At 55.7% G+C, this 24650-nt stretch overlaps 1 protein-coding gene across 1 annotated transcript; it reads right to left on the bottom strand.

Moving 5' to 3' along the window:
• Positions 1-1966: 1966 nt before the first annotated feature.
• Positions 1967-24264, bottom strand: KLHL42 (kelch like family member 42). The gene is given in 4 exon segments (XM_004449316.5): positions 1967-7192; positions 11069-11262; positions 23404-23456; positions 23458-24264. Coding segments are annotated over 4 exon segments (1461 nt in total). The 5' UTR covers positions 24220-24264; the 3' UTR covers positions 1967-6740.
• Positions 24265-24650: the final 386 nt, after the last annotated feature.

The raw sequence follows: 24650 nt of genomic DNA, 5'->3' as shown, positions 1-24650 counted from the left end.
CACCTCCACGACCAGCCAAGGGGGAGCGCCAGGCGCCCCACGTCCACCTCCACGACCAGCCAAGGGGGAGCGCCAGGCGCCCCACGTCCACCTCCACGACCATCCAAGGGGGAGCGCCAGGTGCCCCACGTCCACCTCCACGACCATCCAAGGGGGAGCGCCAGGCGCCCCACGTCCACCTCCACGACCAGCCAAGGGGGAGTGCCAGGCGCCCCACGTCCACCTCCACGACCATCCAAGGGGGAGTGCCAGGCGCCCCACGTCCACCTCCACGACCATCCAAGGGGGAGCACCAGGCGCCCTACGTCCACCTCCACGACCAGCCAAGAGAGCGCACGGGCGCCCCACGTCCACCTCCACGACCAGCCAAGGGGGAGTGCCAGGCGCCCCACGTCCACCTCCACGACCAGCCAAGGGGGAGCGCGCGGGCCCCCTCGCTCACCCCCACAACCAGCCGACAAGGAGCGCGCAGCCACACGGCCCACCCTGCTTGGGCACCAGCGCAGCGCATCCTCTCACAAAGCAGAGCCAGCGCTGCCCGCCCGGCTGACCCCGCGCCCCCCGGGGCTGGTCCTGCTGCGGCAACAGCCCCCACACTGACCAGGGACCTCTGCAGGTGCTTGGACTCTTCCCTTCCCCAAAGGCCTCTGTGCCCTCCCGCGCCCCCAGCTCCTCCCGCCCTAGGGCCACGGGCAGAGCCGCCTGGCCTCACAGGCAGGGGGTGCCGAGAGCCCAGGGCGCTGGGCGGGGTCCTGGCCCTGCCGTGGGGAAGTGGCTGAAGGACGCACCTCCTCAGGGACCCCGCAGGGGGCAGTGGGCTTGGGGAGCTGCGGGCCGGGCAGTGCCCGGGGCGCCGCAGCTGAGCTGGCTCTGGCTGTGTCCCTGGAGGGGGGCAGGCACGGCTTTGGGGCTTCGTGGGGTCTTCCTTCAAGGGGTACGTTATGAGGAAGGGGTGCTGTGTGTGTCCATACGTTGAGCTACCGAAGTATGGGACGTCCGCGTGATGTTCTCTAGTAATGCCACCGCTCTCCACGCCCTGCCCCAGGCTCCCAGCGTCAGTCGTGACCAAGGCAACAGGAAAGAAGGAGCCGAGTGTCTCATCCAAGGAGGCCTTAAAAAGTCTGGAAGCAGACGTCACTCAACCGGGAAGCGGACATGGCTCAACGGATAGGGCGTCCGCCTACCACATGGGAGGTCCAGGGCTCAAACCCAAGGCTTCCTGACCCGTGTGGAGCTGGCCCATGCGCAGTGCTGATGCGCGCAAGGAGTGCCCTGCCACGCAGGGGTGTCCCCCGCGTAGGGGAGCCCCCACGCGCAAGGAGCGCGCCCTGTAAAGAGAGCCGCCCAGCACAAAAAAAGCACAGCCTGCCCAGAAGTGGTGCCACACACAGAGAGAGCTGACACAGCAAGATGACGCAACAAAGAGTCACAGATTCCCAGTGCCACTGACAGAGAATACAAGTGGTCACAGAAGAACACACAGTGAATGGACAGAGAGAGCTGACAACTGGGGGGGTGGGCAGGGGGATAAATAAACAAATAAATAAATAAATCTTTTTTAAAAAGTCTGGAAGCACAGGGCGGGCGCAACGGACCGCAGGGTGCGGGGGCCACGGCTGTGCCTGCGGGGCCTCGACCTCCTTCTTTTATTCTGAGTCATGAGGCCTCCCAGGCGTCCCAAGGGGGAGAAGGAGGTCCAGGTGCTGACAGCCCCCAGCAGGTGCACGCCTCGTGGACCCTCTTCTCCAAACCCTGACGCTCTCACCACCGTGCTGCCCGGGTCGGGCCTCCCCAGAGGATTCCAGCCCCGTCGTGGCGCCCAAGTGCTGCTGGCACGTCCTGCGGACCAGGGCTCGGCGCCCACGCGCTGCTGGCACGTCCTGCGGGCTCGGGTGCCCCTCCATCTCCTCCCAGCTCTGGCAGCCCTGAGAACACAGCAGGTGCACAGTACCCGATGGACAACAACTGCTTTAGAACTATTTTATTTGAAGGTATTTTCTATAGTTGTGTCTATAAACACAAAGGCAGACTGTCATGGTGTTTCACAGGCATCGTTGCATTTAAATGAATCACATGATAATTCGCATTTTTAAGCCACATTTAAATTTGAAAACTCAAGACAACCTTCTCTCACGGTGTCAGGTGTAATAAAATGTAACTATTCATTCTACAAATCATGTTCTTTCAAATGACTACTATACATGAAGACATTGTGGAACATCTAAAACGCACCCATTCTTTTTTTTAAGAAAAACAATGCAATTTTATAAATTACAAATATTTTCCTTTCCTTCACAGGAAAAACTAGGTCATCCATGTAAGAAAGCACTAGTCAACCCTGCAAAAGTCATTTCAGCATTTTTTGATCTTCCAAGTTGATCATCTTTTATATTTAATCTGCCTCTGGTATGAATGAATAAAAGTGGTTAAGTCAGCCTGTGTCAACTGATCGGTAGTGTATATTGTGTTCCTAAGTTGAAAAAAAAAGCAAAACAAATCATCTAACGTGTATGAAACATAAGGGTAGAGAGTTGATCATTATCACCAAGGCGAAAGTTGCCTGGGCTGGGACTAGTGTCTCAAAGAACATTCCTTTGCTGACGCTCTTTAGGGACCGTTTTCAAGGCACAGCTGCAAATGCACGTGCTCTGCTCACGTCTCCCCGAATACTCGCTTCCCTGGATTTGCAACTATTTTTCCCTGGGTCAAGCTGCTGCAGCCTCAGCTGCAAAGTGAGTACCTTGAAATAAAGGAATAGAGATAAATAAAGACTAGAGAAGACCTGGCAGAAGAGTGAGAAAAAAGCACACAGCAAAAATAGAAAGCAGGATGTGATGGTCCAATCTGAAGAACTGGATCGTGATGGCTGTTGGTAAATGGCGAAGTGACAGGTTGATGAGGCAAGATGCATAGGCCACACCTGACAAGAGGGGGATGCCCCGGGGGAGAGGGCCAGTTACCCTTCTCCACCGCCCCCGCACGCACGTGCTCAGCACCATCTTGCACAGGGTACGCCCGGTAAGGCTTCCTGGGAACCAGGGAACCAAGCCCAGCCAGCCTGTCCGGGCGCTGTCTGCCCACCTAATTCATTCACAGCCATCCAGGGATGGGAAACAGGTTTCGTCCCGCTCTGATGGGTTGGCAGGGAGGCCTGGCAGGAGGAGTTCTGAAGCCGAGCCCTGCACAGAGGAAAGCCACGAGGGAAGGACGCCGCGCAGGTGTCCACGCTTCCCGGCCCTGGTGGAGGGCAGGCGGGGACCTTGCCCTTCTACCCTCTAGGTGGCTCTGCCGCCCCTGGAGGGCCCTGCATGAAGCCGCTGCTCATGAAATGCTGGTTGACCAGCAAGCCCAAGGCCTCTCCACTCAGCACACCAAATGGAGGTCACAACTCCACCCAGAAATCTGGAAGAGCGGCACCCGCGATGCCCACTAAGCGATGTGCACCGAAAGAAAGCAGGCACTTACTCCATTGCTCCCTTTACAGGAAAAGAGCTTTTGTCCCTCTCAGTACAACTTTGATATCTAAGGCATTTAGAATGACTTGGTATCTTGGTCCAAAAAAAAATGGCAGAGTTAGATTCTCTTTGGTTTTCATGCTTGATTTTAAGCCTTTTTTGTTTCTTGCTAGTTTAAATAATCTTCTTAGTATTTCATTGTTATGACTTAACCCACAGGGTCAAAAAATCAACCGACACATTTCTCAGAAAAACTAGAGAAGGGTGCTAAGGGGTCTCCACAGCTACGGCTTTGGAGGGAGGGACCCAGCCACCTCCCTCCACTGCCCACGTCAGGAACCGCTCGCCTCTCAGGACGTGTGCGGTGAAAGAGGGCACCCTGATGGGACAGCTGCCCCGGGGCCTCCCAGGGCCTTCCACGGCCAGAAGCACCTGCAGCAGCAGCCCAGGGACGCAGAAGCATTTGGAGAAATGGGATGGGAAGAAGCAGGAATGATCCAAGAGTGAGAGCAGTCCTGGCGACAAGAGGGGTTTCAAAGCAGCTTCCCCTGGTCCTAAGTGGAGTCTGCCCTGCATCACGAGCAGCAGAGGAGAGCGTTCAAACCGCCTCACAAGGTCCACACCGCTGCCGTGCGCGGCGGGGGACGACGTCACATGCCCACAGCTCTGCCCAGAGCACACTCTACCCTCCCCAAGCACTGCCAACCACCCAGTGGCACAACCCTGCTGGACGGCGTGCAAGTGCACAGTGACACGACCCTGCTGGACGGTGTGCAAATGCACACACGCAGTGCCACAACCCTGTTAGATGATGTGTAAGCAGTGACACAACCCTGCGAGGTGTGCAAGCATACACACAGTGACACAACCCTGTTAGGTGTGCAAGCATACACAGTGACACAACACTGTTAGGTGTGCAAGCATACACACAGTGACACAACTCTGCTAGGTATGTAAGCATACACACACAGTGACACAACCCTGTTGGAAGATGTGCAAGCATACACACAGTGACACAACCCTGTTAGAAGGCGTGCAAGTGTACACAGTGACACAGCCGTTAGAAGCATGCAAACATACACACAGTGACACAACCCTGTTAAAAGGCGTACAACTGTACACACACACAATGACACGACCCTGTTGGAAGACATGCAAGTGTACACACAGCCGCTTCCACCTGGCCGAGAGAGCCTGGGGATGAGAGCGAGCCTTTACTTGGTCCAGGACTCTGTCAGCTTAGGGAAACAGAGCCAAAGCATGTCAGCAGGGAGAGAACTGGTTGGCAGGCATAATGCTGTATTTTATCCAACGCATTTAATTACAAGCTAATCTCCAACTGTTGGTCCAGAACTAATTCAATTGGCTGGGATCTTCTGAATATATAAAGATTAAGCCTTTAAAAAGTAAAGCTCTAGAAAACAAAACCTAACAGTAACTAAAATAATTCAGATTTTTAAATATATGTAACGAAATTCTGGGTCACTGGGAAGTCAACGCTATGACTAATATAAATTAATATAAGTCGATTATTAAAGTGCCATTTATGAGAAGATTTCAGTTCGGAGGTTTTTGTCTTTTAAAAAGCAGAGTATGTGTAAGTGGATGTGGCTTAGAAACCCTTAAATAGTGCTGTAAGAAGAACTGACGAGATTACGTGGTGACAAAACACACTGCTCTGGGCCCGTGTCCAAAACAAAGGCTTGCCTCGTTTTATCTAACAGAAATGTTTCTGAAACGTGGACAAACACAAGTTCTGTCTCGGAACCCATGTATCAAGCCCCTGGGAGGGCAGGAGGGACGTCTCTCGTAACCGAGGCGTCGTGGGAGGGGTCCTCCCTCCTGTTCTGGCACGGTGGGCGGCACGAGGAGGCATCAGTAATGTTTGTTGTATGCTTGAGCTTGTCACGGCAGATTGTTTCTCTCTAGGTCCTTCTGTAAACTGGCAGGTTTCTGCCTGCCGTGAGAGTGGAGCGATGGGGTCCAGCTGTTTAACTGATTTCCTTACAAACGATCAGAGAATTTCCTAAGGGTTTTTCATTCTAAGCAAAAGTCCCCTACGTATGTGTATCCATTTTTCAAGGAAAGCTGGTTTACGATTGGCAGAAGCTTTTATTCATTAACTGGCTTACTGTAGACAAACAAGCAACTACTTGGGCTGGGCTCTATTTGATCTAACAACCAAAGCAAGAATTTGGCACCATACTAATTTCAGAAATACCACTAGAGGCAACTGCACATCTGAAAGCTCCTTCCCGGCTCTCCAGCGCAAGAGCTTGACAGCTGCCCTCCCCTTACCGGCAGCGGCAAAGCAGGAACTGAAAGCTAAGCTTCAATCAGAAAGCTGCCTGGCTCAAATATGACAACGTTGTATTGTTCTTCAGTCTTAAAGAAGAACAAAAGTCAAATACATTTAATAAATGTCTCTTCAAGATAAAATTTTTCTCATTTGGTGTTTTCTTTATCGTTTAAATTGAAGACTGCAGCTCAATTTAAATATATATATATATCCACCCTTCTGAACAATATATCCTCTCTTAAGTAATACAGAATGACTAGCAATGCAAATTATGTGAGAGGCAACAATCTGCCACATAAATGAAATGAGAGGTTATATCATCCTATTTATCCAGCATTATTAATTGCCAATAAAAGACTTGAAAAAGAGCTGAGAGTGCCTTTTATGCAAGTTTTGGAGAGTACTGGATGCTTGCGAGGATTCACTGTAGGGTCCCACTGTTGTAAGCTTCCTGAAAAGTCGTGTGCAAAGAAAATATCTGAACTCAGAGCATTTTTTAACATGCCAGGAGCACAAGTGGGTGTGGTGGGGTGTGGGAAGGAGGGAACGAAAGTGTTAATGTAAGTGCCGGCCAAGCAAACTGATACCCAGAACCACAAAAGACTTTCACCCAGGGTGATAACGGCATTTCAAGCCACCTAAATAAAACGGACTGGAAGGATGAGCTCACTTTCACGCCCACTGTGCCCTTTCCTGAGCAGACACAATGCATCCACTTTGCAGTGATGAGCCTGTCGCCGACCCTCAACGGCATCAAGCTTGTATGAAAACATCGTGGATTTGCTCCCATCATTTAAAAAATCATCATTACAAAAATAACCAGCTTGGTCTCTTTTCTCCACAACGGGCCAAGGATTAGCTCACGTATAAGCTCGCTGACGGCCGCCGAGCCCGTGAGCCAGGTCCACCCGCGTTTCCCTTCGGCAGTCGGAGCCCCGGGAGCGGGGCGCCCGTCTCCTCCTCGCCGCGAGCGGGTCTCCCGGCGCTCACGCGTCCGCTGGACTGGGCAGGTAGAGGGAGGCCACCAGCAGGTTGTGCCCGAAGGCGGGGAACCGCCGGAAGGCCTCCCAGCGGTCGTCGAAGATGTTGTACTTGAGGAAGACGCGGTGCTCGAGGCCGGTGGACAGCGTGACGTCGCGGCTCATGATGTAGATGCCGTCGTTGTGCAGCGCGCACGTCAGGTTCAGGCCCGACTTGGACGTGTTCTCCTTGAGGCAGAGCCACTGGCGGGTGGCCGTGTTGTAGGACTGCACGGCGAGCGTGTCCTCGCCCTGGCCGCCCCTCCGGCCGGGCCCCGGCTCGTGGAGGCAGCCGCCCACCAGGTAGATGGTCTCCTCCACCGACACCATCTGCTGCTTGCGGATGTGCACGTCGCACGTCTCGAAGAGCGTCCAGGCGTCCGCGGCCGGGCAGTACTGCAGGATGTTCATGTTGCGGTCTGAAACGAGAGAGCACGTGCTGGCACCCCTGCAGCGCCCGGGGAGCAGCGGAGCGGAGGCCGGGAAAACGCTCCCCTGAAAAGCTTCGGAAGGGCTGGGCGCTTCGCTCCCCCACCTGCCGCTCTGGCACATCCCCTCCTGGGAGACGCAGCGGGGTCCTCGGGGCCGGTGGCCGGGCGGCCGTGATGAGGACACCCCCTGCCCGTGGCCCTCACGCCTGGAGGCCCGCCAGGCCAGCATGAAAGGAGCGCCCCAGCCTCGCCACCTTCTACGGTGCCACCGAGGAACCATGCACGAGGACAGAGGAGACATCCTTGAGCACCACCCCCAAGGACAGGACAAGCGTGCAAAGCGGGCTCTCCAGGGGACAGCGCCAAGAAAGGCCACTGTGTCACGGGTCTGGCCCCCTAAAGAGCCACAGCAGGCCTCGGCAGTTCCGTTTCCAGCTGTAACACGGGCGAGAAACTGAGGAAGGCCGGGCCTTCTGCCCCGTCCCACTTCCCCCGAGACGGCGGGTTCACTGTGGCAATCACACCGGACGGAAGGCCACAAAGAGCTCGGATGGTATTTTAAACAAACAGCTGCTAAGAATACACGAGCCAACCCGATTTTTGAAAATTGCTTGTGAAATTAAAGTATCTAGCTTTAATTTTTTTTCTTTTCTCCTCTAGGAAAGAACAAGTGGAATATTTTAGGCTCAGCAGAAAAGAAAATGCTGTGCGTTACCAGGAAGAAAGCACTCTCTGTTGCTCCAACAATAAGCCGGCCGTGGAGGAGCAGCAGAGCCTGGAAGTGCAGCGCGACTGAGGAGGGCACGGGGCGCTCAGGGGCTGGGAAGTCAGCGGGCGCTTTCTAGAGTCTATCCCCAGCCTTGTCCGGACAGAGGACCCGCCCCTCGCCGGGGCTCCGCAGCCACCTCTGGTGCCGCGCACAGCACCTGCTAGGAGGCAGGGTGACAGGAGAGCAGCAGGTCCTGCGCGTGCCTGCCCCACCCTGTGCGGTTTTGGAATCACCAGAGCTCCGGGGGGGACCGTCCCTCCGCGTCCACTGTCTGCAGACTAAGGACTCACGAGCGCCCCTGGGCTGTCCCGTGTCCCCCTGCCCCAGTCTGCTGTGTGGCAGCCTTGGGGACAATGCTTTCTAAACTGCCCCTCTGTCGAGGCTGCCCCCAGGCCTCCCAGCGGGGACGAAGGGCTCAGGCTCTCGAGGGGCTTCCACCTAGTTCTCCGTCCCCCGAGGTCTCTCCACGTCTTCTGTGTTTTCTCTCCTCACACAACGAAGGCACAGACCATGGCGAGGCGGTCTGAGCTAGCGGCGCCACCTGCGTCTTTACATTTACAGTCGATTCTCAAGTTTCACAAAACCACCTTCTTCCTTCCAGGACTATTACTTTCTTTTTAAAGATTTATTTATTTCTCTCCCCCGGGCCCCCCCCCCCCCCCCCCCGGTTGTCTGTTCTCTGTGTCTGTTTGCTGCGTCTTCTTTGTCCGCTTCTGTTGTTGTCAGCAGCACGGGAATCTGTGTCTCTTTTTGTTGCGTCATCTTGTTGTGTCAGCTCTCCGTGTGTGCGGCGCCATTCCTGGGCAGGCTGCACTTTCTTTCGCGCTGGGCAGCTCTCCTTATGGGTGCACTCCTTGCGCGTGGGGCTCCCCTACGCGGGGACACCTCTGCGTGGCAGGGCACTCTTTGCGCGCATCAGCACTGCACATGGGCCAGCTGCACACGGGTCAAGGAGGCCCGGGGTTTGAACCGCGGACCTCCCATGTGGTAGACGGACGCCCTAACCACTGGGCCAAGTCCACTTCCTGACTATTACTTTCTACTGAACTTAATTTCTTCAGTGCCTGCCAAAGAGTTAAAGTGGCTCGATAACTCGTTAAAACGCCGTCAACTCTTATTTGGATTTTACCAGGCTCACCTCTCTCTACAAGGGAGCAGGCTAAGGGCACCTTGGAGCCTGGTATTTGTATTTTCGTGACAGTTATGACTCGTCGTAGGTGGAGGGGACCGTCGGGGAGGCCGGGGGAGCCCCCAGTGCGGGCGGGCGGTTCGGAGGTCAGCTGCCCTTTCCTCATCTCGGGCCTGCGCAGCCGTCACTCTGTCCGCCTCACCGGCGCCGGGCGCGGGGTCTGTCCCGGCATCCAGGACAGGAGCCACGGTGGGGGCCACGGAAGAGGGTCCTGCAGCAGGAGCTCGTGAGGCCGGAGCGCAGGGGCGATTCCCGGGCGAGGGCTGAGGCGACGGCCAGGCGGGGTCCCGGGAAGCAGGAGCCCACGGCCCCCGTGCCGCGTCGGCGCGGTCAGGCTGGGTCAGCGGCGTCCAGCGCCTGCGCGCTGCCCTGCCGGCCTGGACCGCCTCGACGCGCGCACAGTGGAGACCTCGGTCGTTCCTCTCCTAGAGAGAGGACGCCCGCACACGTGCGCGCTGCTCGGGGGGCGCTCGCGGGGCTTCTCTGGAGGCTCAGCTGAGGGCACGTTCTGGAAGCTTCCAGCGCAGTCCTCTGTCAGGGGCCGTCCTTGCGGGCACACACAGCACTCGGCGCCTCCCACCGCTCACCTCCGCAGAGGCTCAGTCAAAATGACTCACCGTCGCACAAATGAAGTAATCTGACGAATCCTCACATGAATTCCTCCTCGAACGTACGCGCGGGCGCTGTGGCTGTGGAGACGCGATCCCTGCCCACCGGACCACGGCCGCCTCAGCCCCCAGCAGGCCCTGAGCGCCCCTCAGGCCCCTGCAGGAGCGCGGCCCGCGGCGGCCACCCGGCCCCTCCTGCAACGGGCTGAGGGCGCTGAGGAGGCCGGCCAGCGTCCTCCCGAGCCCAGGGCCCCGCGCCTCAGCCCCGCGCCTCAGGCCCGCGCGAGCCGGAGCCACGGCCCGGCAGCCTCTCCCGGCCGCCCGCCGCCTCTCCACCCACACGGCTCCCGCCACCGCCCGGGGCGCTGGCCCCCCAGGAGCGGCGCACGGCCCGGAGAAGGCCCCCTGCTCCCAATCACTGCACACCGCCCACAGGAAGGGGCGCGCGACATGCAGCTCAATCCACGCCACCCTTGCGCAGCCACGCTCCCGCGCCTCCCGGGCCGGGGACACGAAGGCCAGCAGCACAGCCGCCCGGGCCGTTCCCGACGCCCCTGAGCTCAGAAGGGAGAGAACGAGAGCCAGGCCTGCCCTGCGAGGAGGACGCCAGCGTGGGCGGAGGCGGTGGGGCACCCAGGTGACACTCCCCGCCCAGCTCAGAGCCGAGACCACCTCACAGGCCGGGGCCAGCGCAGGGACCAGGCGGCCGAACACAGGCCGGGCTTCCAGAAGTCAAAGAAAACACGAGTCAATTCTCAGGCTCAGGGAAGCGGATTTGGCTCAACGAATGGAGCGTCCGTCTACCCCGTGGGAGGTGCAGGGTTCAAACCCCGGGCCTCCTTGACCCGTGTGCAGCTGGCCCACGCGCAGTGCTGATGCAAGCAAGGAGTGCCCTGCCACGCAGGGTGTCCCCCGCGTAGGGGAGCCCCACACACAAGGAGTGCACCCATAAGGAGAGCCGCCCAGCGCGAAAGAAAGTGCAGCCTGCCCAGGAATGGCGCCGCACACACGGAGAGCTGACACAGCAAGATGAAGCAACAAAAAGAGACATAGATTCCGGTACCGCTGACAACAACAGAAGCAGACAAAGAAGAACACACAGCAAATGGACAGAGCAGACAACTCGGGGGGGGGGGGTGGAATAAAAAAAAAATCCCGGCGCCTCCAGCCCGTCCTGCCCAGCCCGGCCCTGCAGTGGGACCCTCCTTCCAGGCAGGCCAGCGCCTGCGACGTGCTGAGGCGCCCCGGTGAGCCCCGAGCACCCGCCGGCTCCCGGCCCCGCGTGGCCCTGCGCCCACCTCGAGTGGTGTAGCCGCCGATGACGTAGATCTTCCCCTTACACTCGCACGCCGAGAACTCGGCCAGGGGAGTGGGGAGCGGGGCCACGAAATTCCAGGCATCCTGCTCGGGGCTGTAGCACTCGACGTTGGCGACCGCCTGCCCGCCGATGGCGTAGAGCTTGGAGTTGGCGGCCACCAGCTTGAAGTTGGACCTGCAGGAGAGGACGAGGCCGCGGGTGGATGGGGGGAAGGCAGGCAGGGGCCGGCTGCCACGCAGGTTGGGGTCCGCGGCTCGAGAAGGAGCCGGCGCTCTGGATGGGGCCGCTCTGCCTGCGAACCGGGAGATGGGCGGCCCCCCGAAGGCCACCCCGTCCCCGTCCCCTGGAGGAAGCGCGGACTGCGAACCTGGACAGGAGCTCAGCACCCAACCACGGGGGTGCCCCGCTTGTGGGAAACAAAGGCATGCTGTTTCCATGGAAGCAAGTTACTTTCTGACCACTGGGTCATGCTGTCCCTAGAGATATACGTGCAGGGGGCTAATCTCTCTGGGAAACATAACATTCCAGCAGAACCCAGACTCGATATCTCAAGTAACCTGGACAACAAGATTAATGAGTATATTTGTTTCAATAATATAATAGAACATTATGAGCTTTAGTTACTATCTTATCCACTGTGCACTGTGTTTTCAAGAATGAGGTAATGGGAATAGTTAGCTAGAATAGTTGCTGGTTCTCACGATTGCTTGGGGTATATAAAGAAGCCCCTGAGATCAATAAACTTGTCTGATGAGCCTGAGGCTCCAATGCTCGGGGATCCCCTGACCCCGATCTCTCTTTGTCTTTCATTCCCGATACCCTCGGGTCCGTGGACTCCGACACCCGCTCAATCTCGGGCAGGTGCCAGGCGCATGGCGCACCCCAAACCAGGAGCGCACGGCCTTCTGCAGGGGCAGGGGCGGGGGCGGGGCCGGGAGCAGGGCAGGGGACACGGCGGGGGGGGTCCTAGGTGAGGGGGGGCATAGCCGGGGACTGTGCCAGGGGAGGGGCCACGGCGGGGGGCCACGGCGGGGGCCACGGCACGGCCCCGGGCCCCCTTCCGCTCCAGGGCCACCACCGTGACCCGAGGGCCCCAGGCGCCAGGCGCAGCGCGCTGCCCCCACATGTTCCTGTTTTCCATGGTCTGAAAGAAGGAGGCCAGAGCAGGCGACTCCAGAGGCGTGGACCCCACCACACAAGGCTTTCCTCAAAAACACAAGGGATGAACACAACGTCCTGAGCAAGAAGGGGTGGACGCTACCACTGACCAAAAATAATATAACAATAATAACGCAGGAGGGTAGACTAGAGCAGCACTGGACGCGCAACCGGGCCTGGTCGTGAAACAGCGATGCCCGCTGCCTGGGAACCGCAGCAGTCATCACCACCTGGCGACAAAGCCGCTTCACGGGGCTCGCGTGTGCACAGAGCTGGCTGCGCTGGGTGCGGCCTTTCCAGGCCGAGCGGGAGCAGAGCGCTCGCCGGCTCGTCCACCAGCTCCGCCCCGCTGTCCATGCCAGCCTCTCGGGTGGCGGCTCCGGGGGGGCCCTGGCTTGCGCTGCTGACATTTTTTGCAGCCAATGGTCCTTAAAATCTGCCCATGAAGCCTCCCCGTAGGTGAAACCAGGGGAGTCACAGGAAAGAGAGCTGGGAAATAAGCACTAAATCTTACCAAGGCACATTTGTTTTCGCTCCCCAAAAGCCCACAGAGTAAATTCAGCGAGATCAAAACAGGTTTCCGTGTTCGTCTGCCCCAGGCAAACGCTGGGGGCTTCTGGGGCTGGACGAATAGGCAGGTAAAGTAAGCAGTCCCATCTCCCAGACCCCAGGGCGCTGAAGTTACCTTAGGAGAAGGGGACCTTTCCAACGCTGAATTTGTTTGAAGATGAAACTGCCACCTCAAAACTGTCCACCTAACAAAGAGTCATGCTGCTAAGGCTCCTACAACAAAACCCCAGCTCTATTCTCCATCGGCTGTGCGACCTCAGGCAAGCTACTGAACGTCTCTGAGCCCAGTTCCCCTCCTGTGAAGAGGGGATGAGAACCAACACTGGGCAGGTGGTACAAGCTGAAGGTAGCCCTTGCAGAGAAAGGTCTTTCTCTGTTGCTGTTTAGGGACCGCCTTTCTCCCGGGCATCGCAGGGGCGCGTTTTCTCATCTGTCACCTGCACCCGTCACTGGCCGCGCTGGGTTCTGTTCACAGTCCTCTCTCGTCCACAAACGCTTGCCCCTCAGCGCCTCATTTCCAACCTCCTGAAAATAACGCGTGGACGCCCCCTCCTGCACGGCGCAGGTGTGACTCCAGCGAGCACCTCTAGCGTGTTTCCTCAATATTGATCCCGACGGGCGTCGCTGAGGCGGCAAAAAGAACCTTTAAGCCAAATAATCGACAATTTCTGGTAGGCATGTACTTGACTCGCCTGCAGTAAACCGAACAGCAAGTGCGAACAATGAGGCGTGGCAACAACTGAACTTCCCTCCCCTTAGAAGAAATAAGATGCTCTTCAACTCCTCCAAAAACTCAGCGACATTCAGCACGGCCAGGAGCAGCGCGGGATCAGCGAGGGCCGCCGAGCGCGGGCAGGCAGCGCGGCCGGGGGTCTGACCGCCCTGGACTGGGTCTGCTGAGCCTCGGTGCTCTCGCCGGGAAAACGGGGCCAAGGATAAAAGCTCTCGGAGCGTGAGCTGGGGGGGAACAGCTAAGGGACGGCCACGATGCCCGGCCCAGCGTCATCACGACCAGCTACGGAGACAGTCTCACCACGAGGGCACCGCTCCAGAGGGCAAGGCCGGGGCCGTCGAGGTCAGCCTCACCCGCTCGAGGATGCTGCGCTGCCCGCCCTCTTCGCCGCCCGCCGGCTGCCACCTCCCTGGGCACAAGCTTCCACGGGGACCAGGACAGGGAGGCAGGGGGCGGCGAGCAGAGGCAGTCCCGTGCACCTGCCGGCACCTCCGTGCACCTGCAGCCGGCCGGCACTGCGGGGCGAGCCTGCCTGGTCTCCTTGCCCAGCGCGGCTCTGGCTTCGCCGCGTCGTCAGCTGGGGAGGACGGAGCTCCTCCGAGGCTCCGGGGATCCAGAACGCTCTGTTGTGCTGGACGCTGGCTCCGGGGTGAGGCCGGGGGCGGCGGGACGGCCGCGGCTCTCCCGGGCCCGCTGGCCACGCACAGAGGAGGAAGCTGCCCCCCAGCTCCACCCCGGGCAGGGCGCGAGACCAGAGACAGCTCAGGGAAGAGAGGACCCCAGCAGCCCCACTGCCACGGCAGCGGCCGGTTCCCGCAGGTGACCCCGGCCAGGAGAGGGGGGCAGGCAGGCCAGTCCGCGGCCGCACGAGCTCCTGCCTGTGAGCTAATTCCGGGGGTGAATGAGTGTGGCCTGCGTGGACCCCTCGGCATCTTCTCAAGGAGAGCCGGGCACTGGCGTTGCCATTTGCAATCGCAGGCGCACGCGCCAAGCTTTTGTTTCTTTTTCTTCTTCGCTGCAGTCACACGGCATCACTTTCTCCAGGGCACAGAGGGCTTGATACAATCCCTGTCCCAGGCTTCCCGCCTGCCCCTTGTTAGGGAGAGTCTGGGGTCCCTGCAGGTTCAGCTGCTGGGGGAAGCGCTGCTCCGCAAAGGAAAAGGCTGGACCGTAGGGACACACCCCAGAGGCAGCGTGCTGATGCCCCGTGGCTGCACCTCTCAGCGATTTATTTCACTTCTTGTGCCTCGGACCCTGCCCCTGTAAAAGGGGGACTGCCCGAGACCCTCCTTGTGAAGAACTGAGATAACGCACGCAGATCAGTGGCAACAGGACCTGGAGCAGAGTAAGGGCTCAATTACCTGCCGGTTCTTGCTGTTTTTCAGCTATTACAGTGAACTGTTTCAAAGTCCAAATTGTTCAGCACATGCTACAATTTAAACACAGTATCTAAGGTACTGACATAGACAGATATGCTGAGCAGTAGATTCAAACTAACGGTTCAGAAACAGACCCGCACATCTGTGGTCAATGACTTCTGAGGAGGCTCTCAGGCCCACCCAGCTGCGCCAGAACAGTCTATTCAGCAGATGGTGCTGGAGAACTGGAGAGCCACCCTCACACCTGATACAAAGGACCTACATTTAAAAGCTATAACCACAAAGCTCCTAGAAGAAAATGTAGGAAAACATCTTCCAGGCCTTGTGGTGGGAAGCGGATTTGGCTCAACTGATAGAGCGTCCGCCTACCATATGGGAGGTCCAGGGTTCAAACCCAGGGCCTCCTGACCCGTGTGGTGAGCTGGCTCACGCACGGCGCTGCCACAGGCAAGGAGTGCTGTGCCATACAGGGGTATCCCCCGCATAGGGGAGCCCCACACACAAGGAGTGCGCCCCATAAGGAGAGCTGCCCAGTGCGAAAGAAAGTGCAGCCTGCCCAGGAGTGGTGCTGCACACACAGAGAGCTGACACAGCAAGATGATGCAACAAAAAAGAGACACAGGTTCCCAGTGCCACTGACAAGAATGCAAGCAGATAAAAAAAGAACACACAGCTAATGGACATAGAGAGCAGACAAGGAGGGGGGGGAAATTAATTAGTTAATTAATCATTACCAAAAAAAAAGACCTTGTGGTAGATGATAATTTTCTTAAATCTTACACCAAAGTACAAGCAATGAAAGAAGAAATAGATAAATGGCATCTCCTCAAAATTCAACACTTTCGTTCTTCAAAAAACTTTGTCAAGAAAGTTAAAAGGTGGCCTACTTAATGGGAGAAAATATTGGAAAATATTTCTTAAATATCTGATAAAAATTTGGTATCCATATTATAGTAAGAGATCATACAATTCAATGACAAAAAGACAAGCAACCCAATTTAAAAATGGGCAAAAGACTTAAATAGACATGTTTCCAAAAAGGAAATACAAATGGCCAAAAAGCACATGAAAAGATGTTCAACATTACTAGCTATTAGAGAAATGCAGATCAAAACTAAAATGAGAGGGAAGCAGATGCGGCTCAACTGGTAGAGCATCTGTCTACCATATGGAGGGTCCAGGGTTCGATCCCCAGGGCCTCCTGACCCGTGTGGAGCTGGCCCACGCGCAGAGCTGCCGCGCAAAAGGAGAGCTGTGCCATGCAGGGGTGTGCCCTGTGTAGGGGTGCCCCATGTGCAAGGAGTGAGCCCCACAAGGAGAGCTGCCCCACATGATAAAAGCGCAGCCCGCCCAGGAGTGGCACCACACACACGGGGCACCACACGCAGCAAGATGACGCAACAAAACAGAGTCGCAGTTTCCCAGTGCCGCCGGATAATGTAAGCCGACACAGAAGAACACACAGTGAATGGACACAGCAAACAGGGGGAAGGGGAGAGGAATAAATAAAAAATAAACTTAAAAAACAACAACAACAACGAGATACCATTTCACATCTTATGGAATGGCATTATTTTTTTAAAAAACAACAGAAAAACAGAAAACTGCAAGCGCTGAAGAGGATGTGGAGAAACAGGCCCCTCCTTCACCGCTGGTGGAAATGTACAATGGGGCAGCGTCTGTGGAAGAGTCAGGCAGCTCCTCCAGAGGCTGAACATAGAGGCGCCTTGTGATCCAGCAACCCCGTTTCTAGGAATACGTCCAGAAGAACTGAGAGCAAGGATGCGAACCGACATCTGCACGCTGATGTTCACGGAAGCATCGTTCACCACTACCAAAAGATGGAAACAACCCAAGCGCCCATCAACTGATGACTGAATAAACACAATATGGTATATACATAGGAAGGACTAGTATTCCACAGTGAGAATACATGAAATTGGGATGCATGTGACAACAAGGATGAACTAGAGGATACTGAGTGAAATAAGGCAGCACAAAAGGACAAATATTGTATGGTCTCACTAATATGAACGAAATACGATGAGTAAACCCATGGAGTTAAAACCTGGAGTATAGGTTACTAGGACACAGAATGAGGGCTGGAGGAGGAGGTGATGCTTAACGTATGCAGAATTAATAAAGCTGATTGCCAGCATTTGGAAAGGGATAGAGTTGATGGTAACACACGCAGGTATAACCCCACTGATGGATAAATGTGGTCGAGGCCAAAAGGGGTGGTCTAGGGATGTAAACGTCGACAGGAAGGAAGCAAAAGGAGCCTTGGGACTGTGTAACACAGGAAACTCGGTGCAGGATGAGGCCTGGGGCTAACAGCGCTGACACAAGAATGTTCTATCAACTAGAACGAGTTACATCACTATTACAAGGTGCTAAGAATAAAGTGACGCATGGGAAAATACGACTAGTATAACCTATGGACTACTGTTAACAATACTATTGTAATATTTTTGCAACCATGGCAACAAAGGTACTACATCAATGCTAAGGGTTGGCAATAGGGAAGTTTAGGGGGGTGTGGGATTTTTCTTTTTGGAGTAATCAAAACATTCTAGAGTTGACTGAGGTGACAACAGCACAGCTGTGATGAAACGGAGAGCCCCTGAGTGTACACGCTGGATGGACTGTGCAAAGCACGGCCCTGTGCAACCCAGCGGGCCCCGTGGTGGAAGATGGGCTGTGGTCAACAGGACAACAGGAGAAGGTTCTCAGGACGTGTAACAAAGGTGCACTACTGCAACAAGTGTAGCACTCCTACCACTACGTGGTGTCAACAGGGGGTTGGGGGAAATACACCTAGTGTAAGCTGGGGGCTAGAGTCAGTAGTAACATCCTGATGTTCTTTTATCGATTGCAACAAACGTTCCGCAACAATGGAAGGCGGTGTGTTGGGGTGATGTATGGGAGCCCTGGATGTGCTACAGGATTGTTTTGTAAACTCACACTTCTCTAATTTGAGAAAAAGCAGAATATAAACATCGCTTTTATTTAAACAATGTAAAGACAACTTTCACGGTTTAAAATGAAGCGTGCATTTAAGCGCCTGATGCGCACCGACCACCGCATCGCAGGAGGAACACAGGCCCGCCGCAGCGGCGCGGCAGGCTCGCTCCCAGGCCGCCCGGCAAGGCGAGCGTCGCAGTGAAGTGCGTCCCGCGAGCCCACTGGCTTCCCAGTGCGTGTGAAAGCAATGTTTCTACTGTGGCGTCGTCGATTAACTGTGCAGTAGCCTTTTGTCTAAAAATGTGCCTAACAAGTAAAATGTGATAGAGACATGAAGTGACCAGTGCTGCTGAAGAAAATGGATACAAGGTTGCCACAAACCTTCATTCTGTAAAAAAAATAATAACAATAATATCTGCAAAGCTCAAAAAAGCAAAGCACAGTGAGGTGAGGTGACCCTGCATATAAGCTCTTGATCAGTCATAGTTTGTGATCACAAGGGAGAGACAAACATAAAGAGAATTCCAATTGAAAGTCAGGAGTGGGCATGAGATGTTAGAGGGGCACAAACTCGGAGCATTTGGCCAAACTGCAAGGTCAGGAAGGGGCTCCTGCTACAGATGAGACCAAAGCAGGAGGGAAATAAAAGAAGGCACAAATCCCAATAGAGCATCAACAGCCAATTAGAAAACATAATGGAAAAGAGCATCTGTGTAAGGGGAAAAGCCCACAGTAATTAAAAAATACCTAAGACTAATTCTAATAAGAATTAGGCAAACTATACAAAGATAAAAAAGAAAACCAAAATGGACCAAAAGATCTAACTACTCAGAAAAAAAAACGTTTTTCTAGCTAAAAAAGTTTTATAAAATGTGAACCCTCCCCCAAATGCATCTGTAAACACAATATAATAGCAATCAAGGGAAACGGACTTTGGCCCAGTGGTTAGGGCGTCCGTCTACCACATGGGAGGCCCGCGGTTCAAGCCCTGGGCCTCCTTGACCCGTGTGGAGCTGGCCCATGCGCAGCGCTGATGCACGCAAGGAGTGCCCTGCTACACAGGGGTGTCCCCCGCGTAGGGGGGGAACCCCACGCGCAAGGAGTGCACCCATAAGGAGAGCCGCCCAGCGCGAAGGAGGGAGCAGCCTGCCGAGGAATGGCGCCGCCCACACTTCCCGTGCCGCTGATGACAACAGAAGCGGACAAAGAAACAAGACGCAGCAAAAAGACACAGAAAACAGACAACCGGGGGAGGGGAGGGGAATTAAATAAATAAAAATAAATCTTTAAAAAAAAAAAAAAGCAATCAAAATCCCGACAGGACTTCTTAATGGAATTGACAAGTTGATTCTAAAGTTTATCTGGAAGAGAAAATGTGCACAAAATAGCAAAAAGAATTAAATGTAAAAAAAAAAGAACAAAGAAATAGTTGTTCTTGTTCTACCAGATAATAAACACACTACCAAGTGGCAGGAGTATAAAAAATGTGTTATTGATGCAGAAATGGCCAATCTGCCAATTTGAAAACAGGACAATTAGTATATGATAACGGTGGATTCGCAAATCACCTTGAGAAGGAGCAGCGCTATTAACACAGCTAGAAAAAATATCGTAACCTAGTGTCATACCTTACATGAAAACAAATCCCAAACAGTTCAAATCTAAATGTAAAAAGGAAAAACTGTGCAGTGGGAGGGCTGGACACAGGTGAGCACTCCACGTTCTTTCCTGGAGAAGCTTACGCACGACACAGCCCTCAAGGAACACACATCATTTTGAGTACAAAAAGTTTCCACTCCACATTTCTTTACACAAGAATACACTACAAACCTGAGGTCCAAAACCAGCAGCCCAGGAGCCCAATTCTGGGTGGCATTTTGTTAGGTCCACAGAGCGTTGTGTTTGTTTTTGTTTTAATGGAGTTGTGGCCAACATTTAAAAATCAGGATATTTCGGAGACAAAGGTGGCTGTGGCATCACCAGGGCATTCGGTTTCACCATCTCCTACCACCCCTTCCACTCACTATTTTACAGGAGTGGCCTGGCCACCTCAAGCCTTTTATTTTTGAGCTCTATCATAAAATAAAGACAGGGAAAATATAATGTGATACAAAATATTAATATCTGTATACTTAAACAGAACTTCTAAAATGAATATGAAAAAAGGCAATTTTTTTGTAATTGGCAAAGGCGATTTACAAAAGAAATACACATGGCCAATAAACATCTGAAAGGAAAAATCTTCTCAATCAAGGAAATTTACACCAGTGTTTGTGCTCATTAGATTGGCAAAAATGAAAAATAATGCTACTATCTTGTCTTGGCAAGAGTATAATAGGGAACTGGCAAGCTCAAACAATGTTGGTGGGAGGGGAAAGTAGGACAATGTTCTGATGGGCAATTTGGCAGGAGCTTACTAAGACTTTCAATGTGCACACACTTCGCCAGAGCTGATCAGGGACTCGAGGAATGTGTCATACGGGACTAACTCACCTATGCCTACCGAAATACACACCCCTTCCAGGATGTTAATACAGCATTGTTTAGAACGGCAAATGAACAACCTAAAAAATACGGGGATGGCGAAATACATCACGGAATATCCAGAGGCTTGGTACTATACAACCATTAAAAGGAGTGAGAGGATCTACATTCGTTGGAACAGGAAAAAAACTCTCAGGTACAGTATATAGTTAAGTGGAAATATCAAGGGCCAAATTAATTAGAATTAATCAATTTTAGGGTAAAAAATAGGAACAAGGTGCAAGCACTGCCCTATGTGCCCTTTCACACAACACACATTTCCCCACCGTTAACCACATCAGGCATACTTAAAATATATTTACATAGATGTATTTATAACTTATAAATATCTACTTATAATTTACAACATGTCTATAGATGTGCTCTTTTACTCTATAGGTTTCCATCCCATTTTCATTTTTCCAAGAAGCATGTGTGCAAGCATTCCTTGCATGGCAGGTTTTTTCCTTAAGGAGAACTCTGTGCGCTGCTGTGTTGTAGTCGTGGAGCTGGGGACGGGACGGCGTGCCGAGGACCAGCTGGGGACGTGCCGAGTGACACCTGCCCAGCTGGGGACGGCGTGCCAAGGGCCACCTGCCCAGCTGGCGACGGCGTGCCAAGGGCCACCTGCCCAGCTGGGGACGGCATGCTGAGTGCCACCTGCCCAGCTGCAGCCACAGCTACAGGCTTTCCGCCCTAACATGGCACTGCCCACGCCCACCGACTGCTCCTTTGTTGCTTCAACTAAAACTCTTGGAATTTGTTTAAAAATAATATTTCTGATGCCAAAATGTAAATATGCTATCACTTCAGCGATGTAAAAATGCATTTAAAAGGAGCTGGAGGCGAAGCCAAACTCAGCATGTAAATGCAATGCCTTCCCCCCAGCGTGGGACATGACACCCAGGGATGAGCCTCCCTGGCAACGAGGGACCACTATCAACTACCAACTGATGATGCAACTGGAAAATGACCTTATATGGAAGGTTCAATGCGGATCAGCAGAATATCCATGTCTACATAAAATACCATGACTTTAAAATGCTGTTTGACCTAAAGTAAGGGGGAAATGGAAAGGAGAAATGAGTTTATATGGCTATGAGTTTCTAAAAAAGAGTCTGGAGGCTGGCAGAAGGATTGCCCTCATGCACAACTGAGCAGAGTCAGAGAGACAGATAAAGCAGATACAACCCCCAGATATTGGTTCCTTTGAGGGCTAAAGAGACCCATGGGAGTTATGGTCATGGCCGATGGGGTTAACTACCAGGGCAGATGGCCCCTCTTTGGAAATGGTGTTTATGTGTGATGAATCTGGACTCAAATGGGATCTCCCTTCATAAGACTTTCATGCTAATGTGCTGGAGGTGCAGTTAATGTTGGGGTTTAAGATATATTTAGGGGATTTGAATCTCTGGACTGACAATGTGATAGCCAGGTCCTGAGCCTCAACAGACTCCAGCACCTACAATCTGATCTATTGGACTTACCACACTCAGCTAAGATGGAGTTGAAGAAGGACAACCACCACACCATGGAGCCTAGAGTGATTACAACTGAAAATGGGAGGATTGCATCCAGCATCCATGTGGAATCTGAGCCTCCTCTTGACATAGAGGTGCAATGGACACAACCAATCCAATGTCCACATAGAAGAGGTGGCATTGGATTGGGAAAAGTGGACATGGTGGACGATGGGTATGGGGAAAGGCAGGAAGAGATGAGAGGTGGAGGCGTCTTTGGGACATGGAGCTGCCCTGGATGGTGCTTCAGAGGTAATCACCGGACATTGTAAATCCTCACAGGGCCCACTGGATGGAATGGAGGAGAGTATGGGCCATGATGTGAACCATTGTCTATGAGGTGCAGAGGTGCCCAAAGATGTACTTACCAAATCCAATGGATGTGTCATGATGATGGGAACGAGTGTTGTTGGGGGGGGAGAGGGGGGGTGGGGGGTGGGGTTGAATGGGACCTCACAAATATATTTTTAATGTAATATTATTACAAAGTCAATAAAAAAAATAAATAAATAAAAGGAGCTGGAGGGAAAACTGCCAACCTGCAGAAGGCTGCACCTGCAGGAGGAGGGAGCAGGGGCCGGTCTGCTGCTGCGTTACTGTCTCCAGCCTTCCAGGTTTCTATCGTAACTTGTGTTACTTTTATGATCACAAAGAAGGCGCACTTTGCAAAAAGAATCAAGCCAGCGCTCTCCAATCCCTGGTCTGGGGGATTCTCCGTGCTCCCACCCCTGCTCCGCCTCCCTGGCCTGGCTGCGTCACCCAAGCCCGTGCTCCACAGCCCAGGGCAGGCCAGCGGGGGAGGGGCGCTGGGCGCACACAGGTGGAGCGCGGGCGCGCTGCGGCCTCCCGCGCCGGACGCTGGCACCCTGGCCGCCATCCTCCCTCCGGCCACCTCTGCCGCGCCTGCTCTGGTTCTTCTGTCCTGTCGCTGCCTCCTTCCCCTGCTGTTTCTCCCCTCCAGCTCCTCCTCCTCTCTTTCTTTCAGGGCACCTTGCTCGAGGAGGAAGGGACATCCGGGATGGGAAGAGGGGGCTGGGGATGGAGACCTCCCAGCACTGGGGTGACCCCTGCCAGACCCCAGCTTCGGGTCAGAGGCCATGGCTGGAAGGAAGCAAGAGCCAAAGAGGGGATAAAAAGTAAGAGGCATCCCACATAACCAAGAAACAGAACTCTAGTCACCATCTCTGTCTCCTGGTCAGGGCTGGCGCCCCAGTGCCGCAGGTTTCCCATTAAGGGGGGGAAATGCCCCAAAATCAGTGTTAACAGTTACGGCCCAGCGTGTTGTTATAACGGGGACCGGATCCTGGAGAGTAAAAAGATGAGCAACACTCACGAGCAGTGTCCTGATCGCGCGCCCTTCGGGGAACCCGCGGCCTACCTTCTCCACGGGCACCCAGGCCAGGGAGCAGTCCCGCCCGCAGCCCCAGCGCCCCGAGGGCACCCCTGGCTGGCCGGGCGCCGCGCTCACCTCTTCTGGTTCATGGAGGCCACCTGCAGCCAGTCGTTGGTGCTGGGGTTGTAGGCTGTGCGCGGCGGCGATCTCCTGGCTGCTCAGGCGGTAGCCGCCCACGATGAAGAGGTAGTTGTCGAGCACGGCCGCGCCGTAGCCGCGCACGGTGGCCAGGTCGGGGGGCGGGCTGCTGGGCAGCGGGAGCCAGCGCTGCGTGCGCTCCTCGTACCTGAGCATGGCCGGCGGCTCCCCGGGGCAGGGCTGCGGCGCCAGCGGCCCCCCGCGGAAGTCGCCCAGGGCCACGAGGACGGCGGGGCCGGCCAGGCGCGCCTCCCGCAGCCGCGGCCCCAGGTCCCGCAGCGGGAAGCGGGGCAGGCCGAGCACCTGGTGCAGGCGCGCGGCCATGAAGCGCAGGCAGGCGGCCTGCAGCTCGGGCAGCCCGTACAGCTGCGCCAGGCCGTGCAGCTCCAGGCAGTTGGAGAGGCGCACGTGCGAGCGCAGGCGGCGCAGCAGCGGCGTGACCTGCAGGAAGGACGCGGCCTCCACCAGCGCCGCCAGCCGCCCGGCCTCGCCCGCGTCCTCGTCGTCGTCCTCGTCGCCGCGCGCCGCGGGCACCTCGCCGTCGTTGATGAAGGCCAGCACCCCGCGCAGCCCCGGCGCGCTCAGGCCGCGCAGCTGCTGCACCTCGGGCGCGCCGGGCTCGGCGCCGCGCGCTTCCCGCATGCCCGAGCGGTAGAGCGCGCGGAAGTAGTCGCTCTGCTCCAGCAGCTTGCGCTTGCTCACCGCGTAGCAGCGGCCCTCCAGGCGGATCTGCACCTCCTCCTCGGCCGCCATCCCGCCCCGGGCCGCCCGCTCGCCAGCCCCGCTAGGCCCCCGCCAGGCCCCCGCCAGGCCCCCGCCAGGCCCCCGCCAGGCCCCGCGCCCTCGGCCCCGCGCCCCCGGGTCCCAGCTCCCGCGCCCCCGGGCCCGCCAGCTAGGCCCCGCGCCTGCCCGCCCGGGCCGCGACCCCGGCCCTGTGCCCTCGGCCTCGCGATCCCCCGGGGCTGCCCGCCCGGCCCCGCGCCCAGCTCTGAGTCCCCGCGCCCGCAGACCTGCGCCCTCGGCCCCGCGCCCCCGGCCCTGCCCGCGCGGCCGCCCCGCACCCGGAAGGCCCGGCCGGCGCGCCCGGCGTCGCTCGGCCCCTGGCGGCGGCAGCGGGGAGGGCGGCCCGCACCGCCTCCACGCCCCTCCCCTCCGCCGCAGGCCCCGCGGCCCGCTGGACCCGC

Source organism: Dasypus novemcinctus, chromosome 20, assembly GCF_030445035.2.
Source record: "Dasypus novemcinctus isolate mDasNov1 chromosome 20, mDasNov1.1.hap2, whole genome shotgun sequence".
Taxonomy (NCBI): Eukaryota; Metazoa; Chordata; class Mammalia; order Cingulata; family Dasypodidae; genus Dasypus; species Dasypus novemcinctus.
The sequence above is the reverse complement of the archived record's forward strand: the minus strand, read 5'-3'. Positions and strand labels throughout refer to the sequence as shown.